Source organism: Eurosta solidaginis, chromosome 1 (assembly GCF_040869045.1).
Source record: "Eurosta solidaginis isolate ZX-2024a chromosome 1, ASM4086904v1, whole genome shotgun sequence".
In the NCBI taxonomy this organism is placed as follows: Eukaryota; Metazoa; Arthropoda; class Insecta; order Diptera; family Tephritidae; genus Eurosta; species Eurosta solidaginis.
This window is the reverse complement of record NC_090319.1, coordinates 319,580,084-319,605,405: the sequence shown is the minus strand read 5'-3', so window position 1 is coordinate 319,605,405 and position 25,322 is coordinate 319,580,084. Positions and strand designations below refer to the sequence as shown.

The 25,322-nt window shown below is 37.4% G+C and overlaps 1 protein-coding gene across 5 annotated transcripts in view; it reads right to left on the bottom strand.

The window, feature by feature from the left end:
* Positions 1-25,322, bottom strand: part of MTA1-like (metastasis associated 1-like) — an 81,075-nt gene that overhangs the window by 42,291 nt on the left and 13,462 nt on the right. For all 5 annotated transcript variants that reach the window (XR_010949013.1, XM_067761757.1, XM_067761758.1 and 2 more), the window contains exon 2: positions 14,826-14,987. Coding sequence is in view for 4 of the 5 variants with exons in the window: in XM_067761757.1 (XP_067617858.1) it covers positions 14,826-14,987 (162 nt within the window). In the remaining variant the exon portion in view is untranslated. The remainder of the gene's footprint in view (positions 1-14,825; positions 14,988-25,322) is intronic.

Sequence of the window (25,322 nt, the reverse complement as noted above, 5' to 3'; positions counted from 1 at the left end):
AGCAATTGCACTTTGGATACATGTTCTCATCTGACTATATGTTGCATAGAAGTTGATGCACGTATATAATATACCTTGCACCATCAAGTTTGAATAGCTCGGGAAGTAGCCGGCCTTTTTGTACCGGGATGTTGTTATTCTCACTTCGTCATAGTCGAGTGGTGCAACATATATTTCACTGTGAGAGATTTATTCATAATTTTCTTCTATAATTTAAGTAAGTTCTGTATGTCGGTTACCAGGTCGACTGTTCCAACAGGAATTTGCTTCAGCCTTGAAATATTCCATGATCCAACATATTTTCCGATAATTTTCGGACATCATCCTATCAGCCACGCGTTTTGTCATTAACCCTGCGTTCGAACCCTATCAAAATTATTTCTAAAAGCTTTCTGTTTCCTACGCAACTAAAATGGCTTACTTGGAATAGCAATTCAAATGAACGGTTATTTAAACTAACATTTGGATAGAGTCATTACGGTTTTTTTAATCGATTATTAGATCTTCTAGACTGGTTTTTGAAAACACCTCGGTTCTATGCTTCCTTGCAACAGTAAAATCAACATAGATGCACTTTCAAATATGTTTATACATACATAAATACGCACCCACAGTTTGGCCTCGAAATAAATGCCCTTCCTCCACGCACATGCATTTACACCCCACTTCATATTCCCTATTTATGATATTCTATACATTCCCTAACGGTGTCAGGGCACTACTGCCAACAACAACATGACCAACTTGTAGTTTAGACAGAGTTACGCAGCTCAGCACATCGAGCAGCCAGCTTTGTAGGTAAATACATGTAAATATACTTATGTGTTAACATTTAGATACCCAATAAACATTTTTTATACTCAGCGTGCTTTGCACACAGAGTATATTAACTTTGATTGGATAACGGTTGGTTGTACAGGTATACAGAAATCGAGATAGATATAGACTTTCATATATCAAAAAAAATTTGGTTGAGCCATGTCTGTCCGTCGGTCCATCCGTCTGCCCGGTAACACGATAACTTGAGTAAATATTGAGATATCTTCACCAAATTTGGTACACGAGCTTACCCACGAGGACCCAGAATAGATTGGTATTGAAAATGAGCGAAATCGGATGATAACCACGCCCACTTTTTATATATATAACATTTTGGAAAACACCAAAAACCTGATTATTTAGTAAATAATACACCTAGAATGTTGAAATTTGACGTGTGGACTGATATTGAGACTTGATAAAAATTTGAAAACTTTTTTTAAATGGGCGTGGCACCGCCACTTGTGATAAAATCAATTTTACAAATATTATTAATCATAAATCATGACTAAGCAATTTTCTATGTTTCGGGAGCCATTTCGAAGAAAAATTAACGGATGTTAATAAAATTGGGTACACAAATTTTTCTATAGTAGAAAATATTTCTAGTAAAAATGGATGGGATCGGTTAAAGACCACGCCCACTTTTATATAAAACAAGTTCAAAAGGGTCGTAGACTAGAATAATAAGCTATAACTTAGGAAAAAATAGTTTTGAATCAATGATATTTCACTTATCAAGTTTTATTGTAAGAGGACTTTTTTTAAACGGGCGGTGCCACGTGTTATATAGAAAAGTAATTTATCTGAAATGAAATGTACAATTGAAGCTCACTCTGAGTATATAATGTTCGGTTACACCCAAACTTAGACACCTTTACTTGTTTAACATCAATTTAAGAATTATTATTACGCTTGATGAGCGTTCATACAGGGCACTGCCTTTTTGGCATGACATGCTTATAAATACGGTCGCGTCAAGGAGAGCAGTTGTAGGAAGTGTGGGTTGCAGAAGGAAACGATTTTCATGTCCTGCATTTCCGAGGTCAAGCTTATGTCTACTAGAGCAGAAAAGCGATAAGAACTCATATTCTATATTTCAGAAAACTCCATCCAAAATACTCACACTATAACAAATGCTTATTTTCGAACGATGAACATAACGTCGGCTTTTATCCAATACCCCTCATTAGCACTCGTAGCGCTAGACTTATCAAAAGCTTTTAGTACAATTCATTACAGCACGTTAATGCAAGGCTTGGAAGGGATCACCTTTCGAGCCAGTCTAAAAATGTGGACAGCAAATTATCTGTGCGGTCTGCAGGCATCGATGCAGTTCAGGAAGGTAACATCAAAACTCATTAAACAGGGGGTGTCACAGAAAGGTGTCCTATCCCCACTTTGGTTAAACTTTTACATATCGAAGCTCCCTTTCCCACCAGAAGGAGCTACGATTGTATACTACGCCGATGACTGCATGATAATGACAACAGCTCCCGGTCCATTCATCTATGAACTATGCTACAAAATCAACGACTATATCCCTAGTCTTTCAAGTTTTTCCACCTCGCAAAATCTTATACTGCCACCCACCAAATACACGGTGACCTTATTTACAACGTGAACATGGCAAATGTCGCCCATACTGGACATCCACGCCGATGACAATAAGCTACCGACTGTGTTATATCCAAATATATTGGGTGTGACATTCGATCAGAATCTACATTTTGGCGAGCAATTAACCGCAATCGTATCTTAAATCCAGAGCTGTAACAAAATCCTCAAGTCTCTTGCCCGCAGAACTTGGGACAAAGAAAAAGCAATTGGCTGGCCGCTTGTATGATGCACGTCCACAATATGGTCGCCATGGCGAAAAGAAGCAGACTAGAGAAAACTGCAGGCCTGTCAGAACACCGTACTCAGAACTGCCACGGGATGTATTCTTATGTCTCCAGAACATCATGTATACGGTGAGGCGGGAATACTCCGTATAAAGGAGAAAGATGAAATGCTAAACAAACGGCTCAACTTCGATCTGGATACTGAACAGGATAAACTCTTACTTATACAGAATCAACCCCGACATACCCAATGTATGTCCGGGACACGTTACAACGTTTTCAATTGAAATGTGGAACCAACGCCTCTAACGCCCTTATCTACCTGTTGAAACTTCAAGTTTCATTGGACTCGCGTTAGTAAGTGGTCGCACCTATTGGATGGGGCGAAGCATCACTACAACAACCACAACAATTTCTACTAAAATGTGCTTTAAATATAAAATGATCGAGTCAGAGATCATTTCCTTTCATATTCATTTAGTTCAAATGGAATTTATTCTCGTTTTGAAACTTCCTCTATCAGCATACATTTTTATACCCAGCTTCACTCATACTTTTAATCGGATAACGTAGGGGTGTAATGGTGGAAAAGGGTCCAGATAGATATAAACTTACGTATATCAATACTATCAGTATCGAAAAAGATTTTGATTCGGCCAGATCCGTCTGTCCGTCCGTAACGTGAACGTTTTTTTGTAATACCTACTGAAGAACCAACATCAAGGCATCGGAAATGGAACTATAGCACTTTACCCACTATTACAAGGCGTCCTGTTCAAAACATGGTTCAACATAAACCCTACATCCAAAACTAACATCTTTTTTGCAATGGAGAACCCTCTTTTTATATAAAAATATTTTTCATTCGAATAGTAAAAAGCAAAAACGGTTCTTTTGTTCCCCTGAAAAACTCTGTTTTTACTGATTGAGGGTTTTCAATATAAGCCGACGCGACGATATTCGGACCCAACCAATCTTCGTTCGTGCCCTTGAGAATTTCATTTGCGTTGTTTGTTGTGTAGGTCCATACAGTGCCTGACAAAAGTATTGAAACACAACAAATGTATTGCTTGAATATTGAAACCATCACAGACTTCAGTTTCCAACTTTTTAGCCCGCCCCCGAGACACGACTTTGTTTATGACTTTGCTGCGCTACGGCCTTATTAACCGTATTACTGAGATATGATCCTTGTTAACAAAACTTTTAAGTTACGACCTTCATGTTAGAATAGATCGAAATATTGGTTGGGTTAAAGCAGAATAACGATTTATGAACCTCAAAACATCTTTTCATATTTTGTCAAAAGTTATTTAACTTTGTGTATTTTTAAAATTTGTTTTAATTTGCTACACAAACCCCAAAATTAAAATATTTTGCAAAACAAATGTTGTACCAATACTTTCGGCCGGCAATGTAATGTATTAAGTATGTATGTATGTATGTATGAACCTTATTCATGAAGCCCTCAGCCTCCCCACCTTGTGCATCTGTTATTGCTTTACTGCTACTTTTTAACGTCGTTGATCATTGTTGTAGTTGTTATTATTTTTTACTCATTACTGTGCTGTTGTTGGCTAAATAGCTGCCTAACATGCTGACTGAATGACTGGTTGCCTGGTTAGCAGGGGCCTCTCGTCTTGTTTATTAGGTATCGATACAGATGCAGATACATATTTCGAAAAGGCAGTTACTGACCTTTTTCATTCGGCCTTTTTCGATGTTATGAAACTGTTGCCACCTATTGGCTTTCAGGTTATAAGTATCCTGGTTAGCGTAGAAAATGCCACTAGTTTCTGGTTGCAATCTTTTACAAATGTATACATACGCAAATACAATACCAATGCTTGTACCGAATGTCAAATATTCGACAACACAACAAATAACAGAGTAAATTTGTCTTAATAATGGGGTTTTGTATTGAGTCGAAATGTAATACAATTCGCCACAGAAACTCGTTGCCTCATCAAACTTCCATATTTTTCAGTTTTAATTCCAGTTGAGAACTCTCCAAAGTAAGTTATTTTCTCCATACAAACCCAAATGTCGATCGCATTCCGTTTTATCTAACCGAATGAGATTTTCATTCGACGTCGGTATGGGGAAGTCGTCTGTAGGTATACTATAAATATATTACGTACATACTTCATGTTGTTGCTCTAGAAGTGTTTCGCCTTAACCAATAGGTGCGATACCGACAAGTTGTCATCAATATCCTCTAACCAGGGTTGGACCAAAGAGATATGGGGGTTATGAGGCGTTGGTTCCACATTGCAATTGAAAAAATGGTTGGTGCCATGTAGGGACACGTCGCAAGCCGGTCATACATTGGGTATGTCGGGGTTGATTCTAGATAAGTGAGAGTGTAACCAATTACAGTATGCAGATCGAAGTTGAGCTAGAGTGAAGAGCGTTTGTCTTTGAGAACGGGGTTCGCCGGGCATTGGTTGGCATAAAAATTTTACAAATTTTTGTGGATCCTCTGGAGGGCTTTTTTGTGCTTCTTTTCTTCATACGGCTGACTTCTTTAGTGCCGAATTTCTTCACAATGCCTACGAAGATCACTCCTTAAGTTCCTGGGAGGCGAGGTTTCTTTAATCAGAATTCTGTTGTTATGCCCAGGTTTCTGGGTATTTAACAGAAGATGTTTCTGGCCGATCCATTGATTCCCGTTGCTATACAATTATTGACTATCTCCCTAATATTTACAGTTTTTTCACCTCGCGAAATTTGGTGGCACAACGTGGACGTGGCAAATGTCAACTATATTGGACATCCACGTCGATGGCATTACGCACAGTTGGTAGTCTTACACCCAAAAATGCTTGGGGTGACGTTCAATTAGGACCTTTCTTTGGCAAGCGTACAGACGCATTTGTACCTAAAGTTCAGAGCCGTAACAAAAATCCACAAGTCCCTCGTTGGCAGCACTTGGGGTAAAGACAAAAAAACGCTCATAGCCACTTATTGAGTAAATAGCCAGTCGCTTGCATGCTACGCGAACCCCTGCTACAATGCCTTCGACATGGTCGCCAAGCCTAAAAGCAACACAATGGCATAGCATCCTCAAAAATATAAACATTACCAGCTTGTGTCTCTGAAAAAAAATGTTTCAAATAAGGATTGGGTTTAAACCTGCTTGAAACCGGAGGAGGAGATTAATTTTTGATCCATATCATTCCCGATTTAAATCAGAAAAGTTATTTAACTAAACTGAATTAAAGCAATTAGCCCTTTAAACATCGTAAAGTTTAAGTTCTACTTTTGATGGATCTTACAAGCTTTAGCCCTTATTTATTTTTAACATACATATTGTGGCGAATGCTGACATCACTAGTCTGTTAGTAAATAATCACGCAACAACAAAAACATTAAAGCAAGCCACACTTGCGTACATGAACACTTCAATCATCATTTGCACACATGCATGGAAGGCGACGATGAGTACATGCAAGTGAAGAGGTATCACACGCACACATGTAGTCATGAGCCGAAGTTCTTACTCACACATACACGCACATAACTAAATTACCTAGCAGGAGGTACATCAATTCTATCAGGTGAAACTTCTAGGCTTTTGTAGAAATATGCGGACGAGGCAACAGAGAGTATAAAAGCAGCGCAAGCTGAGTAATAATGAATCCAATTTGATTTAAACACGCTATTGGTTGTGAAGTACTGCTCCCAAAATAATTAAATAAAGACCAGTTTGCAATACAATGCGGCAACCGTGGTGTGATGGTAGCGTGCTCCGCCTACCTCACCGTATGCCCTGGGTTCGCACCCCGGGCAAAGCAACATCAAAATTTTAGAAATAAGGTTTTTCAATTAGAAGCAAATTTTTCTATGCGGGGTCGCCCCTCGCCAGTGTTTGGCAAGCGCTGTTGTTGGCTAAATAGCTGCCTAACATGCTGACTGAATGACTGGTTGCCTGGTTAGCAGGGGCCTCTCGTCTTGTTTATTAGGTATCGATACAGATGCAGATACATATTTCGAAAAGGCAGTTACTGACCTTTTTCATTCGGCCTTTTTCGATGTTATGAAACTGTTGCCACCTATTGGCTTTCAGGTTATAAGTATCCTGGTTAGCGTAGAAAATGCCACTAGTTTCTGGTTGCAATCTTTTACAAATGTATACATACGCAAATACAATACCAATGCTTGTACCGAATGTCAAATATTCGACAACACAACAAATAACAGAGTAAATTTGTCTTAATAATGGGGTTTTGTATTGAGTCGAAATGTAATACAATTCGCCACAGAAACTCGTTGCCTCATCAAACTTCTATATTTTTCAGTTTTAATTCCAGTTGAGAACTCTCCAAAGTAAGTTATTTTCTCCATACAAACCCAAATGTCGATCGCATTCCGTTTTATCTAACCGAATGAGATTTTCATTCGACGTCGGTATGGGGAAGTCGTCTGTAGGTATACTATAAATATATTACGTACATACTTCATGTTGTTGCTCTAGAAGTGTTTCGCCTTAACCAATAGGTGCGATACCGACAAGTTGTCATCAATATCCTCTAACCAGGGTTGGACCAAAGATATATGGGGGTTATGAGGCGTTGGTTCCACATTGCAATTGAAAAAATGGTTGGTGCCATGTAGGGACACGTCGCAAGCCGGTCATACATTGGGTATGTCGGGGTTGATTCTAGATAAGTGAGAGTGTAACCAATTACAGTATGCAGATCGAAGTTGAGCTAGAGTGAAGAGCGTTTGTCTTTGAGAACGGGGTTCGCCGGGCATTGGTTGGCATAAAAATTTTACAAATTTTTGTGGATCTCTCTGGAGGGCTTTTTTGTGCTTCTTTTCTTCATACGGCTGACTTCTTTAGTGCCGAATTTCTTCACAATGCCTACGAAGATCACTCCTTAAGTTCCTGGGAGGCGAGGTTTCTTTAATCAGAATTCTGTTGTTATGCCCAGGTTTCTGGGTATTTAACAGAAGATGTTTCTGGCCGATCCATTGATTCCCGTTGCTATACAATTAATGACTATCTCCCTAATATTTACAGTTTTTTCACCTCGCGAAATTTGGTGGCACAACGTGGACGTGGCAAATGTCAACTATATTGGACATCCACGTCGATGGCATTACGCACAGTTGGTAGTCTTACACCCAAAAATGCTTGGGGTGACGTTCAATTAGGACCTTTCTTTGGCAAGCGTACAGACGCATTTGTACCTAAAGTTCAGAGCCGTAACAAAAATCCACAAGTCCCTCGTTGGCAGCACTTGGGGTAAAGACAAAAAAACGCTCATAGCCACTTATTGAGTAAATAGCCAGTCGCTTGCATGCTACGCGAACCCCTGCTACAATGCCTTCGACATGGTCGCCAAGCCTAAAAGCAACACAATGGCATAGCATCCTCAAAAATATAAACATTACCAGCTTGTGTCTCTGAAAAAAAATGTTTCAAATAAGGATTGGGTTTAAACCTGCTTGAAACCGGAGGAGGAGATTAATTTTTGATCCATATCATTCCCGATTTAAATCAGAAAAGTTATTTAACTAAACTGAATTAAAGCAATTAGCCCTTTAAACATCGTAAAGTTTAAGTTCTACTTTTGATGGATCTTACAAGCTTTAGCCCTTATTTATTTTTAACATACATATTGTGGCGAATGCTGACATCACTAGTCTGTTAGTAAATAATCACGCAACAACAAAAACATTAAAGCAAGCCACACTTGCGTACATGAACACTTCAATCATCATTTGCACACATGCATGGAAGGCGACGATGAGTACATGCAAGTGAAGAGGTATCACACGCACACATGTAGTCATGAGCCGAAGTTCTTACTCACACATACACGCACATAACTAAATTACCTAGCAGGAGGTACATCAATTCTATCAGGTGAAACTTCTAGGCTTTTGTAGAAATATGCGGACGAGGCAACAGAGAGTATAAAAGCAGCGCAAGCTGAGTAATAATGAATCCAATTTGATTTAAACACGCTATTGGTTGTGAAGTACTGCTCCCAAAATAATTAAATAAAGACCAGTTTGCAATACAATGCGGCAACCGTGGTGTGATGGTAGCGTGCTCCGCCTACCTCACCGTATGCCCTGGGTTCGCACCCCGGGCAAAGCAACATCAAAATTTTAGAAATAAGGTTTTTCAAGTAGAAGCAAATTTTTCTATGCGGGGTCGCCCCTCGCCAGTGTTTGGCAAGCGCTCCGAGTGTATTTCTGCCATGAAAAGCTCTCAGTGAAAACTCATCTGCCTTGCAGATGCCGTTCGGAGTCGGCATAAAACATGTAGGTCCCGTCCGGCCAATTTGTAGGGAAAATCAAGAGGAGCACGACGCAAATTGGAAGAGAGCTCGGCCTTAGATCTCTTCGGAGGTTATCGCTCCTTACATTTATTTTTTATTTTATTTAGTTTGCAATACTGAATATTGGAGTGATTTATTCAACAGTTTAGCTATTCGAACGTTAGCAGTTTGGAATAAGCGGAATTTCCCTAAATTCGTTACAATATATAGCATGCCCCAAGGTGCAAAGCCTTAGTATTTATTTTGCTGTAAAAGCATCTTCAAAAATCAAGGCTTCAAGCCTTTTTCGCATTAATTCCACAATTGAAACTTATTCACAAAAAATAAACATTGAAAAGCAACCACCGGTTTTTTTAATTTGTTCCTCATTTATGGGAATAAAATTCCATTGCCTTCTTTGAAAGCTCAGAAGCATGCAATGATTTTTCAATTCAATGGTGTATATCTAGGAGGACGTTTAAATTTGTTTATCAAAATAAAACGCTAAATGAAACGGCTTTTCAGTTTTTGATAAAATTTTTGTAAACGATCAATCAAATCCTCCTTTTCTTACATTTCTCGCTGTCTTGACCTATCTGTTAAGTTTTACGCTTGTAGCTCAATGAGAACTAACATAAAAAACAATCCCAAAATTCCCTCCGTTCCGTTTGATTTCTCTAAATATCTCAGTCCGTGCGCCCCCAACAAAACTTTTTGTATTGTGTCATCGGCTTTCATCAACCTCTGAATTAGGCTCTAAATTTTTAGCTCTAGCTCATCGAGAAGTTACTTAAACCCCGGTTTCAAATTATCTAATTTCTTCGCTCCGGGCGCCACCTAACGGAATTTTTTTCTCCTTTTGTTTCTTTGTAACGGTGTCTTAACCTGTCTCTGAGGTTTCATGTTTGTGGCTCAATGAGAAGTTACTTCAAAATCGATCTCAAAACATGAACTCTCCAAATTCTTATCTAAAGATTTCGATCCGTGCGCCACCTAACGGAATTTGTTTCTCCTTTTCTTAAATTTTCTCGGGGTCTTATCCTATCTGTGAAGTTTTACAGTATTAGCTCAATGAGAACTTACATAAAAATCAATCCCAAAATTCCCTCCCTTTCGTACGATTTTTCTAAATATCTCTTCCCATGCGCCCCTAGCTAATTTTTTTGTATCGAGTCATCAGCTGTCATCGACGTGTGAATTAAGTTTGAAATTTCAAGTCTCTAGATCATCGAGAAGTTACTTATAAATCGATTGCAAGATTTGTATGAAATGCGGACAAACATTCAACCGACCTAATATAAAGGGAGTAAAAACGCGCATACCTTTTAAAGAGGATCAGAAAGGATTTCCATTCCAACAGATTTCTAGCCAGGTAAATACCTCAAAGGAAGTGGCATTGCCAGTTTTTGGATCCACTTTTTAGTAAACTATCATTCGTAAAGGAGCAGTGTGTCTAAATAGAAAAGATGATCCTTCCGATATAGCGTCCACAGCCGTGGGCGACTGATGTTCTTTGTGTAACTCAGGCATGCTTAACCAACGAAACGATATCATTTCGTGACGAAATGACTTCGTTTCGTTTATTAACGTTAAGATCGTCAAATTAACGAAATGATTTCGTTTCGTTTTCTGCCATATCAAAACGAAATCAAATCGTTTATGTTGATTATTAATTTCAAACTATGCTGGCAAAGCTGATTGATGGCGGAGTCATTAAAGGTGAAAGCATTAGCCAAGCTGATTGCAACTTTTCTCATGAATTTTGACAGTACAAACATTTCTCAGAGTATTTTTGACATTACCACCAACGAATTACACAAACAAATTACATAGAGTTTGTGTGTGTATGTGCGCTCGTTGTTGCCACCTTACGGCTTCACCATGGCTATAGCATTGCCAGCACAATTCAAACATAAAGTATCACGTTTTTGTTAACGTTTTTAACGTTAACGAAAGCTTTTCGTTTCGGTTAAAAACGAGATACAATTTATCTTGATAATTTCTTTATCGATAATATTTCGAAGTGTTTCAACGGAAACGGTGGAAATTTTTTGATAAACGATTAGCTTAACGTTAAGGTGCATCCCTGGTGTAACTTTAAGGGCTCAACTACATCACCAAATACTTTAAGGCCCGGTTTTTCAGTACAAGTTCAACTCAGTTTGTCAGTCAAACTACGCTTAAACTTATTCTGCAGTTTTTCAGTCTAAGCTTAAGCGGCCGATCTGCCAGGGTTAAACTCTAGTTAACCTATCAGTTATTTGCGTTCATACGAAATGGCGTCAAATATACCCAACAAGCTTTTGGGCGGCCACCATGGTGTGATGGTAGCGTGCTCCGCCTACCACACCGTATGCCCTGGGTTCACACCCCGGGCAAACCAGCATCAAAATTTTAGAAATAACGTTTTTCAATTAGAAGAAAATTTTTCTAAGCGGGGTCGCCCCTCGGCATTGTTTGGCAACCGCTCCGCGTGTATTTCTGCCATGAAAAGCTCTCAGTGAAAACTCATCTTCCTTGCAGATGCCGTTCGGAGTCGGCATAAAACATGTAGGTCCCGTCCGGGAAAATCAAGAGGAGCACGGCGCAAATTGGAAGAGAAGCTCGGCCTTAGATCTCTTCGGAGGTTATCGCGCCTTACATTTTTTTTATTTATTTGGGCTTGAGTACCATTAGAGCTCATATTGATACCTAGGGATACTTCTAAAATCTCAAAAGTTGTTTCGAAACAGTGGCTCAACTCGAAAATCATAGCGTACTCAGCAAAAGAGGCAACTTTTTATAAAACAAAATTGCTATTACTTGAAAAAATGTAATTAACAACTTGTGGTTCTCTAACTGGACTCAAATGTATGATTCAATGATGTTGATGTAGGATCTTCGGTGTGGCAGGCCGAGCACGCTACCATCACACCACGGCGGCCGCCTATATAATTTATTATTGATTAATTACGCTTCATTACCTGGTGTTTATTTCTCACAATAAACAGCTGTTGGTTTTGGTAGTACCACCTTGGAGATTTTTTTCAGCTCCACCTCAACTCGATATATAATGTAAGATATCAACTGGAAAAATGGGTATTCCTTTGACAACTGTACATTTCTCAAAATCTCTCGAAATTAGGATAATAATTGGAAAATATTAATGACGTTGGAGATCAACTGGAAAACTTTTAATTTTACAAAATTTCTCAAAGGTTGGATAGTGACTGGAGAATGAAGTTGGATATCAACTCGAGAACTAGATATATATTTCGCCGGAGAATTTTTTTCCATGTTTGTTGGGTAAACAAAATCCAGCTGTTGCCGTATCTAGAAATTATCTAGATAATAAAAAACCAATGTTGCCGCACAAAACAGCATACCCCAAAGGTGGCCTTAAACTGTGACTGAAAACCTTCTCAGTAGTTGAACTGGAGTTTAAATTTGACTAGAGTTTAAGCAAGCTTAGTTTAAGCTTAGCTTAACCAACCACTGATAAACCGGGCCTAAGAAGCATTTAACTCATTATGTTGTTAATGCAGCTCAGTGTCGGCTGAAATCTGAGTTGGCATTGAGTATTGAACCAAAAGAATTTGAAAAAGAACGTTTTCAAAGCGGCAGCCGAGTGAAATTTCACTGAGCCGTCTGTTTGCTGTTTATAAAGAGGACTTTAGTTAACCTTAGCTCATATGTAACGATACCAAATTATTTTGGTAATACTGTTGTACAAGCATTGTTGGATCGATTCATTGGGCACTTTCAGCAAACAACTGTTGATCAGTCACTTAGTGCTACTTGTATGAACGTGCCGTTGAGTATTTTTGATCCACTCAACGATTGGAGTTTTACGTCGAATTACTGAGCATAAATTTTGTTTGCTACAATCACTTTGGCGGTTTGTCTCCTAAACAAATTTGACAAGGGATGACCGAAAATAGTTTCAATATACATCATCAAGACAGGGTAGATCTGTAGGAAAATCCAAATATTTAAGTCCAAATATTTAAAAACGATATTGAAAGATACTCTGGAGCTAAGTAACGAATATGCAATAGCTAACACAACAGAACTAATAGAGAAACTTGAGACCGTAGAGCTAACAAAGAAAAGCAAATTGGTATCTTTTGACATAAAATATTTATACCCATCAATACCACTATCGGAGACTTTGGACATTGTTAGCTCGACAATAGTTCATAATACAAAAAACAAAGTGAAAAGTATGAAAATCACAAATATGCTAAAAACCACTTTACGTCAAAACTATTTTCAATTCAACAATAAAATATATAGACAAACAAACGGTATTGGAATGGGAAGCCCCATATCAGCCATTCTTATGGAAGTGTTCATGCAAAATCTGGAAGAAAAGTACATACAGGAGCTGAAGTCTAAATTAGGAGTCAACTAGCTAGGCCTCACGATAAATATTGATAAAATTGCCAATAGATTTAACTATGACATATATAGAAAGCAAACGGCCACCGACACAATAATACATAATACCTCAAATCACACACACACACACCCCCCCCCCCCCCCTCCCCCCCAGGCATAGAAATGCAGCATTAAGGCATTTGGTACATAGACTTGAAAGGACACCTCTTATACAAGAGGCGTATAAGAGAGACCTTGAACACATACATATATAACATTGCTGCAAACAACGGATATAAAAAAGCACCTGTAGGTAAGCTCGGTAGGACGTATGGAGAACAAAAAAGAAATAATGAATAGGAAAATAATAACACCTGGACGACTATGACATATACTGGAAAAGCAACATATAAATTTGCAAACTTCTTAAAAAAAATACAACATTAACACAGCGTTCAAAACATCGAACAATCTAGGGCGGAAACTAAGAACTAACACCAATTCAGAGGATCCGTTTAGCAGCCACGGCGTATACAAGCTTACCTGCGGATGCCAACATAGTTACATAGGACAAACAGGACGGCAAATTAGAACGAGGTTCAGAGAGCACATTATAGATTACAGCAAAAAAACACGGACAACTTCGCGAATCAAATGGTCGAAAATAAATATTCCCCAGAAAACATCAATAAAACAGTCAGGGTCCTTCACATACAAGCAAAAGGCCGATGCCTGAACGTACTCGAAAACATGGAAATCTACAAACAGAAAACATTCGACGGTAGAATAATAAACGAACAGATAAACACAATTTCTGACACAATTTTCAAGCCTTTAAAACTTGTTTACAAGAAACAAAGTAATCACACAGGTACAACAAACAAACCTACAATAACAAATAAACACAAAACAATTAACGCACCAAAACAACAAACCCACAAAGAAGGTCAAACGACTAAAATTACGGACTTTTACCTGCCTCAGTCAGCCATACAAATGATCAGTAAAAGTCACCCTCGGTTCTGAATGAACACACAGCACATACACACAACTAAATATAGACAGGCATCAATTTTGACAATACCTGTTCATGTACCTACGAACTGTAAATACAGGACAAACGACAACAACAGATCAGAACGAAAATCGGCACTGATAATGGCACAACGCCGAAACCGGTTTGTCTCGAAATCAAATTTGACAAGGGATGACGGAAAATCGTTCCAATATACATGAAAATTCTATCACTTAACTGACGAAAACTTGTTTACGACGTATCAATAAAAGTCGTGTTCGCTGAAAGCGCCTATTCTGTTAACCTTTGTTACAACAGTAACAATTTGCTCATCTTAATTTCCATTGCCTTTCATATTGACTTACTTCCTATATTGTCCAGTGGTTAGGATAACTGTACCCTATCTTATAAAATATATTTTTTATCCTAATACTATTAATTATAAAAGCATACATAAATACATATGTATATATAACTGTATTTTAAAGAGCATAATTAAATAAATGAACTTACGCTGATGTTTATCAGCCAACTGCACCAGTGGATTTGGCAAATCTCTCCTTCTGTAAAAACACATTACTTTTGCTTCTACATTGCCGGATTGGTTTTTATTTAATTCTTCTATGCGACGTATTAAAAATGGATTATTCGGATTTGTCTCTACGTAAACATAGTCTGAAATAAGAAATAAAATATGATGAATATGTTAAGAGTTAAGATGTAATGTATATATCATCGACGCCGCGATAAAAACTGCTGACACCACTTTTTACTTAAAATTACTTTTTAATACTAATGGAGTGGGAGACGATTTTTGAACATGGTGGTAAAAGAAAACGACCGCAAATTTTACCAAAACCTCCGGAAGAAACGAAAACGACGACCTCGCAACCGATATCCAGAGAGTACTAGGATTTTGGAGAGAACACTTCTCTTCTTTCCTAAATGGAGACAGCGATGTAACGCACAAGGATGATAAATCCGATCCCGCAATCGAAGCAATTAATGTCCCGTTTAGTCAATTAATAGATTAAAACAAGGCCGCGGGGGCTGATGGATTGCCTGTGGAGCTATTCTAATACAGCGTCGAAGGGGGCTTAGAATATACCCGCATTAGGTAGGCCTGTCGTGAGAGCATCCGGCAAAGACCATCAACATCGATAACATTCCCCAAGGCCTTGTGGCAGTGTCCTTATCGCTATAACAACAACAACAACAAATGGATAGGAGTATGCATTAGGTTCTTTGGTGGCGTGCAATAGTGTCAATGGAACTAACGTCAATTGACATTAATGCACTTTAGAGAGAGAAATAATGTTAATTATGAAGTGAAGTTAAATTTCATCTTAAATAAAATAATAAATACGATTTTTTTTCTTAGGTCGATACGAAATACGATTTTCTACGATATTTGGATCCATGCGCCACCTATCCGAGATTTTTTTCTTAGTATTGCATTGTTATCGGATTCTGAACTATATTCCAAGTTTCAAGCTTGTAGCTTATCAGGAAGTTACTTAAATTTCAATTACAAAATTCGTGCCAGCCAGTCAGCCAAGCTAAATAAAACCGTTTAAAAATGAAAGTGCACTTATTGTGTTTTGGTTTGGAACTCCTTATATGTAAGTATATGTATTTTCAATACATTTTAAAATTTAGAATGCTGAGTATTCATGCAATTGAAGTTTTTCTGCAAAATTGTGTTGGATGGAGTTAACAGCTTTTACTGCGTCGTCGAAGATATTTTGAAATGTAAATGTGCACAGTGAAACAATATGAAACGCATATCCGTCAATCATAAACTACTACTGTCGAGATAATTAATGGTTGAGCGATGGGAACCGGTATCGTCTGCTACTCGTGCTTAACGAGCTTGGTAAAATTGCTAAGATCCGAAAGATTTTAGGGCGACAATAGAGGTATACTGAGCCGATTCAGCAATTAGCAGAAATATTAACGGTGGAGACATCACCACAAATACTGGAGGATGCATGCTCAAACTATCCTCGAGCTGGGTCATAAGGTAATGATGCGACACGTGTATGTTGTGTCGCCCTATCCAATAAGTGCCATCACTTACGGATTGTCAACGAAATCCACTAACGGAAGTCCAAGTATACTGCCTGTTTTAATAGGGCTGGACCATACATAGGAGCATTTGTGTTGGAGACGTTGGTTCCACATTACATTTTAAATGATGGTTAGTGTTATGTGGTTAAGCAAGATTTTAACCTGTTACGACATCCAGATCGAAGTTAGACTACTACGTTTATTTGGGCCGGGAGGAATATAGACGGAGGACAGACTGGAGAAGATTGCTGTTGGTTGGTATTGCTACTGGTCTTTGACGCCATTCTATTGATATTTCAGGGTTACCAGAATATATACAGCAGCAAAAGCTATTAAAAAAGGGCTGTGCTATTGCACAGCTTCCGACCACCGAGTTCCGAGGATGTACATAGAGACGCTATTGGGAGTTAGAAATAAACAGCAACATTTTCCGGATGCCTTCTTTCCGTTGAGTCCAAGGTAAAAGTGGAATTAGACTATTTGAATGCATTGAGAAAACGGAACTGTAGGAAAAAATTGCATTAAATAGAAAATTAAAAAATTCAAGGAAAAAGTTGTCACGGTAAAAAAAGTCGACGAAAAGTTGTTTCCTGTAACATCGCTTCTACGGTCATTACACCTACGTAACGAAACTTTTAAGTTATTGTGATTAACACTGATAGTTCCTTAACTCATTGGATAGTATCTTAAGATGAGAAAGCTAGAAAGTCCCTAGATGTTTTCATATGAGCAACAATATTTCATAAAAGTAATAGTTTTATGCTTGAAGAAAAAATTAACAAATTGTAACGAATTTAGGGAAATTCCGCTTACTTGAAACCTTCTGCAAACGTTCGAATCGCTAAATTGTCCAATAAATAACTCCAATATTCGGTAATGCAAAATGGTCTTTATTACACTACTTTGAGAGTACTTCAAAATAACACTTCTACTTCACAACTAATTGCGTGTTTAAATCAAACTGATTCTAATTACTCAGCTTGCGCTGCTTTTGTACTCTCCGTTGCTATTCGCATATTTCTACTAAAGTCTAGACGTTTTGCCTTCTAGAACTGCTGTATCTCCTGCTTGGTAATTGAGCTACAAATATGCGTGTGTATGTGTGAGTAACAATATCGGCTGATGACTACATCTGTGTGTGCGAGATAGCTCTCCGTCGCCTTCTATGTATGTGTATAAATGATGATTTATGTGTTCATGTAAACCAGTGTGGCTCGCTTTAATGTTTTTGTTGTTGCTTGATTATTTACTAACAGCCTAGTGATGTCAACATTCGCCACAATATTATGGAAATCGTAGGCGGAGTACATTACAATGAATTATCCTTAGGGAGACTCTGGACGAAATATATTGAATAGTTGACTTTATACTCTCGTTGTCGAAGTGGACGACCACGAAAGGTCACTGAAGGCGTTGATAGGAATATTGTGATCATAGCTCTTCTGAATACATTTAAAACACTTCCGCGGAATTGAAGGATAGTATTAACAAGAAAACTACGATCGCAGTGGTACAGCCTTTCTTGAGAAAAAATAATTTGATAGCCCATGGTTAGAAAAAAAACCGCTCCGCGCCACAAAAAAGGGATCCCGCACGATAAGATAGTATTACGAAAACATAAATTCAGGGAACGACTGGCTTTGATTTATATTCTCTTATGAGTGCAAAATAAATTTTATTCAAGTAAGGTTCGCAATGCGTAGTAAGTCCCAAATATACAGGAAGATTGAGTAACAACTACGTTAAGGTTACCGTGAAGGACTCTCTGTACGTAATGATGTGAAAACCGTGAAAGTTGCTTAGATTTTGTGAGTGACTGTGAATGTGAGTGTGTGCGTAAGTGTTCCATGTATCTACCGTTTGAGACCTTGAGTAAACGCATCTTTAATTAAAAGAGAAACAATTTAAGAAGCGTTTAAGATACGTCAAATAATTCGGCTTATCTTTCGCGTAGCTCGTGCTACCCTTTTTAGATTATTACTTTTTGCAGTTTCAAGCCCATTTTCTCTGAGTGCTTTTAGTTTGTTAAGAACTATTTTTTTCGAAATTACTGCAATGAAGCTCAGGTGAAGGTCATTTCGGTATGCGCTGTTTATTGTAGACTTCCTGTACTTTATTATAATTTGTAACTTGAATGCGATGTGCAAATTGTATGCTTAGGTGGATGTTCTTATCTTTTTTATACCCAGCTGTACTTGATAACTTTGATTGGATAACGGTAGGCTGTACAGGTATAAAGGAATCGAGATAGATATAGACTTCCATATATCAAAATCATCAGTATCGAATAAAAAATTTGATTCAGCCATGTCCGTCCGTCCGTCCACCAGTCCGTCTCTACGTTAACACGATAACTTGAGTAAATATTGAGATATCTTCACCAAATTTGGTACACGAGCTTATCTGGACGCAGAATAGATTGGTATTGAAAATGAGAGAAAGCGGAGCACGCCTACTTTTTATATATATAACATTTTGGAAAACACAAAAAACCTGATTATTTAGTAAATAATACACGCAGAACGTTGACGTTTGACGTGTGGACTGATATTAAGACGCTTGATAAAAATTTGAAAAAAAAATTAAATTAAGCTATATCTTTGCGAAAAAGAGCTTTATATCAATGGTAATTCATTTCCCATGTGGATTTATAACAGTAAATAGGAAAAACTTAAAATTTTAAAAAAGGGCGTGGCACAGCCCCTTTTATGACTAAGCAATTTTCTGTTTCGGGAGCCATAACTCGAAGAAAAATTTGTTCAGAATAGAGCCATATGTATATGTATTATTGCGCAGCCTTGTAATACTGTTTTCACACAGACGGCTTATTGAATAATAAAGACAGTTTTCTACATTAAGACGCTTATTGAGCTCAATCTTCCCCACAAAATTCGAATCTATAATTATTTCATTAGTGACTAATCGAATGTCTAATGAAGTCAAAAGCACAATGCAGCTCTGTTGGTAGCGTTCAGCTTCTTAGTTTTTGGTGTGTTCAGTGCTTAAAAATGTCATTTGTCAAAGTAAATGTTATTGTCTGTCATACAGCATTGTCATTTTATTCGCTTGACATTTCATCCTTCATACTAATTGAGCAGTTACTTCTGTGTGCAAGCAAAAAATTTACGATTTCATTAGAAGGTGAAATGAGATCATTAAGTTTCTGTGTGAAAACAGTATAACACTATTAAGCATACAAAACAACAACAGCATTTCAAGTGTACAGCTGGGTATGTAATGTTCGGTTTCACCCAAACTTAAGACTTCCTTACTTTTTTTTTAATTTATTGATTTGTGCTGTTGGAACGGATTTCATGCCGAGCAATAACATTTGTATATCATTTTATTTTAATATTTTTGTTTTGAGTATTATTTATTGATGGTGCGGTGTGAAAGGACGAATGCCGATCAACATAAACTTTTTGGTTTACTTGTAGATACGAAAAGCCTAGCTTGCAGTCCCGCAACGATAATTTTCTTGTATAATGTGACGTGAGTGCTTGATTTTTACATAAATATCGTTTTGGTACAAGATGCCGAGCAAGAGAAATTGATATATCAGTTTATTTTACTTTTTAAACGGTTTTATTTGGCTTGACTTGACAGGCTGGTTGGTTGGCTGGCTCCGATAAGCTACAAGCTTGAAACTTGGAATATTGTTCAAAACCCGATGACAATGCAATAATAATGCAAGGATCGAGATATTCACAAAAATCGTATTTGTGGTCCGATTTGGCTCATATTTCACATAATACATACAAGAAAAGAAAGCGACCTATGAAAAAAATCGCCGCTAGGTGGCGCAAGGATCGAGATATTCACAAAAATCGTATTTGTGGTCCGATTTGGCTCATATTTGGGAGATATAATACGTACAAGAATAGAAAATGGCCTGTGAAAAAAATCGCCGCTAGGTGGCGCAAGGATAGAGATATTCACAAAAATCGTATTTGTGGTCCGATTTGGCTCATATTTGGAACACATAATACATCCAAGAATAGAAAGTGTAAAAAAATCGCCGCTAGGTGGCGCAAGGATCGAGATATTCACAAAAATCGTATTTGTGGTCCGATTTGGCTCATATTTGGAACACATAATACATCCAAGAATAGAAAGCGACCTATGAAAAAAATCGCCGCTAGGTTGCACAAGGATAGAGATATTCACAAAAATCGTATTTGTGGTCTGATTTGGCTCATATTTGGAAGACATAATACATACATGAATAGAAAACGGCCTGTGAAAAAAATCGCTGTTTGGTGGCGCAAAGATCGAGATATTCACAAAAATCGTATTTGTGGTCCGACTTGGCTCATATTTGGAACACATAATACATCCAAGAATAGAAAGCGACCTATGAAAAAGATCGCCGCTAGGTGGCACAAGGATCGAGATATTCACAAAAATCGTACTTGTGGTCCGACTTGGCTCATATTTGGAACACATAATACATCCAAGAATAGAAAGCGACCTATGAGAAAAAATCGCCGCTAGGTGGCACAAGGATCGAGATATTCATCAAAATCGTATTTGTGGTCCGATTTGGCTCATATTTGGAACACATAATACATATAAGAATAGAAAGCGACCTACAAAAAATCGCCGCTAGGTGGCGCAAGGATCGAGATATTCAAAAAAACGTTTTTGTGGTCCGATTTAGTCCATATTTGGAACACTAATACATACATGAATAGAAAGCGACCTATGAGGTCCGATTTGGCTCATTCTTGGAACAAATATTACATACAGTCCGGTAGAAGTGACATAAAATATTTTGGAGTTGGCGCAGAGTCGAGTAAAGTCTCTGGAAGGATTATGTATTGAGGACTTAGATTGTAAAAAATTGTCAGGAAAGAGTCCTTGTAATAATGAGTCACTAAATGAACTAAATGGAATGAGAAATAATAGACAATTAAATAAAGACTAAAAACTTGAAAATAAAATAATTAAAAAAAAAATAAGTTAAACGGTTTTATTGAAAACAATACTTACATGAAGTAATAACAATACTAAAAGCTAGAAAATAATTAGGTGGGTCCTAGGTACTAGTCATCACACTCCTCATCAATCTAGGGCGTTGATCAGAAAATTAAATAAAAGCGTTGGACGCGACAAATTTCTATTGATAGTCATATATAAGACCAACTGAACCTTAATCAGGTTATCTACGCCTCACATTTTTAGAAATTTCACGCGCCCAACGCTTTTATTTAATTGTCTGAGCAACGTCCTAGATTGATGAGGAGTGTGATGACTAGCACCTAGGACCCACCTAATTATTTTCTAGCTTTTAGTATTATTACTTCATGTAAGTATTGTTTTCAATAAAACCGTTTAACTTAAAAATGTTTTTAATTATTTTATCAGTACTTTATTTCTATTTCACAGCATGGTAAAATATTTGCCGTTTCACGCTCAACCAGTTTCACTCAGTGATCATATCCCTTATAGGTGTATCATAACGCTTAATGAGTATAAATAGCTCCCTTTTCCTCTTTCTTCTTACGTATTCATAGTTTACCCGAAAGATGTTGTAATGTCCGAAATTATTATTTATCACCTCTTCATAGCTTCCTTCCTCTTTCTGAATCTTCCACCTCCTCCCTATGAAACTTTATAGTTTCTCTGTTTATATTTAAGCAAAAAAGTAGTATCGGAAACACAATGAGCTTTTTTAATTTCTGGTTCTACGTGTTTTATACCAAGTTGAGGTATGGTAGCGACTCCGAACGATATCTGCAAGGCAAATAAATTTTCGCTGAGAAGCTTTTAATGGCAGAAATACAATCGGAGTGTTATCCATATTACTACCGAAGGGAAACCCCGCTTCAAAAAACATTTTCTAAAGATTTTGATGTTGTTTTTCCTAGGCCTTGTACTCAGGACCTTCGGTGTGGTAGGCGAGCACGCTCCTGACCACGTACGTAACAAAACTAAAATATTTCCGACCAAGCAAACCAAATTCTAGGATAGTATGAAAAAGTTAAAATAATCTATGGTTTTCTAAGCAAGCCTATGGATTTCATATTTATCTATGTAAATTTATATAGTCTACTACTAGAGCTTGTTTAAATACCAAGCAGTGAACATACATAGAAGAGATAATAAGCAATATTGTTCAACATAAAATATTACGAAAGCGTTAACGATCAAAAATTAATCTTGAAATACTAGAGAAAAAAAACAACACAAACGGGAAAGTAAAAATTAGTCTTCATACTGCGCTTTTAATCACATATACATTTGTTATACTAGTAGATACATATATACTAGGGATTCCAATCCCGGGATCGAGGCATTTATTTTAAAAGAAATGAACTTGGTAGAAATTTATTAAGTATTGGGGCTGTGCGATTAATTCATTATTCAAAATTTTTAATAATCACATTTAAGATTACTCTATCGATTATATGATATTTTCTCCACACTAAATCTGGTTTTTAAATGAAAAAATTATATGTTCAGATCACAAAGTAACAATTTATACCAAACAAAAATATTTCAGTGCCTTGTTTTGTTAAACTCCAATGATATAAAAAACCACCGAGCACATGATGCAATAGAACAGACGGGTGAAGTCGGTAGTACGCCAACAAAAACTTGACGGTCCTCATAATCCCGCCATGAATTTTAAGGTAGTAGGCAGGGAAAACTTTTGGAGCGCATTTGCTATTTTTTTGCTACTTTGGTAATGAAATGAGTGAGAAATGGGGAAGACGGTTGGAGGGAAATCAAAAACGTAAAGGGAACAAAAGAAAGAGGTAGAGTGAATGTAAAAGTATGAATATGGGTAATTGTTTAAGGAAAAGTTGGAATAAGAGGTTGACAGGAAGGGCAAAAACAACAAGTAAGATAAAATTAAGAGAGAGAGAAAATGGGAAAAAATGTACAGAAGAATAAATGGAAAATTGCGCAGTTCGATGAATGTAAACAGAAAAGAAGCAGAGGAAAGAGAAAATAAGAGTAAGAAGAGTGTGAGGCAGAGATGGAGGGAGAAGGAAGGCAGGTGGATGGATAAAAAAAAGTTGTCGGGTTTAATCATAAGGCTGGAGTATTTCATGTTATTTTACACGTTTTCAGGGTTAGCCGGTACTATTTAAAATGAGGATCTTATAAGTAAACAAGTAAGGAAGGCTAAATTCGGGTGTAACCGAACATTACATAATCAGCTGATAGCTTTTGAGACAAAATAAGGGAAAATCACCATGTATGAAAATGAACATACGGTAACCATGGAATGTGTTTGTATGACATGGGTATCAAATGAAAGGTGTTAATGAGTATTTTAAAAGGGAGTGGGCCTTAGGTCTATAGGTGGACGCCTTTTCGAGATATCGTCATAAAGGAGGGCCAGAGGTGACCCTAGAATGCGTTTGTACGATATGGGTATCAAATTAAATGTATTAATGAGGGTTTTAAAAGGGAGCGGCCCTTAGTTGTATATGTGAAGGCGTTTTCGAGATATCGACCAAAATGTGGACCAGGGTGACCTAGAATATCATCTGTCGGGTACCGCTAATTTATTTATATATGTAATACGACGAACAGTATTCCTGCCAAGATTCCAAGGGCTTTTGATTTCGGCCATTTTTTAAACCAAGATAAAGTGAGTTCAGATAAGTACGTGAACTAATTTTAGTAAAGATATATCGATTTTTGCTCAAGTTATCGTGTTAACGGCCGAGAGGTAGGACAGGCGGTCGACTGTGTATAAAAACCGCGCGTAGCTTCGCTGAAAACAGTTATCGTCATAGAATCTATGCCGCTACCAAATTTCACAAGGATTGGTAAATTTTTGTTCGACTTATGGCATTAAAAGTATTCTAGACAAATTAAATAAAAAAGGGCGGAGCCACGCCCATTTTGAAATTTTCTTTTATTTTTGCATTTTGTTGCACCATATCATTACTGGAGTTGAATGTTGACATAATTTACTTATATACTGTAAAGATATTAAATTTTTTGTTAAAATTTGACTTAAAATTTTTTTTTTAAGTGGGTGTGTTTGTCATCCGATTTTGAAAATTTTTATTTAGCACACATATAGTAAAAGCAGTAACGTTCCTGCCAAATTTCATCATGGCATCTTCAACGACTACAAAACTTTTAGATTACCTTCTTTTAAAAGTGGGCGGTGCCACGCCCATTGTCCAAAATTTTACTAATTTTCTATTTTGCGTCTTAAGGTCAACCCACCTACCAAGTTTCATCGCTTTAGACGTATTTGGTAATGAATTATCGCTCTCTTTTGGTTTTTGAAATTTTCGATATCGAAAAAGTGAGCGTGGTTATAGTCCGATCTCGTTCATTTTAAATAGCGATCTGAGACTTACATACCAAATTTCATTAAGATGCCTCAAAATTTACTCAAGTTATCGTGTTTACGGACGGACGGACGGACATGGTTAAATTAATTTCTTTTTTCGCCCAGATCATTTTAATATATAGAAGTCTATATCTATCTCGATTAGTTTATGTCGTTACAGATTACCGTTATGCGAACAAAACTAATATACTCTGTGAGCTCTGCTCAGTTGAGTATAAAAACTTCTTCCATGGGGTAAATCTATAAGTTCTGATTTTTTCAAGCATCGTTGCTAAAAAACATGCCGCTATATATTTTCACACCACTCAACTCTTTCTGCTTAATGAGCATACTTCCTGACGCTTTGTCTATATTTGGTTTTGGGACCGTATACCGTCAATCCCAATTTTCGCATTACAAGCCTCCAGTCTCCTCCTCATCCGCATCATGTTTGTTTTCCAAATCATCAATCGTTTCACTGACGTCAATGGCCCTTATTTGTGGACAATGGGGTACTGTGAACATCTAGCCATACAGTTCCCTTGACTAAAACGTTGTATTTTCTCTAAGGAGCTCCGTAACTATGTTGCGTTAAGTGAAATAATGCTCTCCGAATTAACGGCTTATTTCTTGTA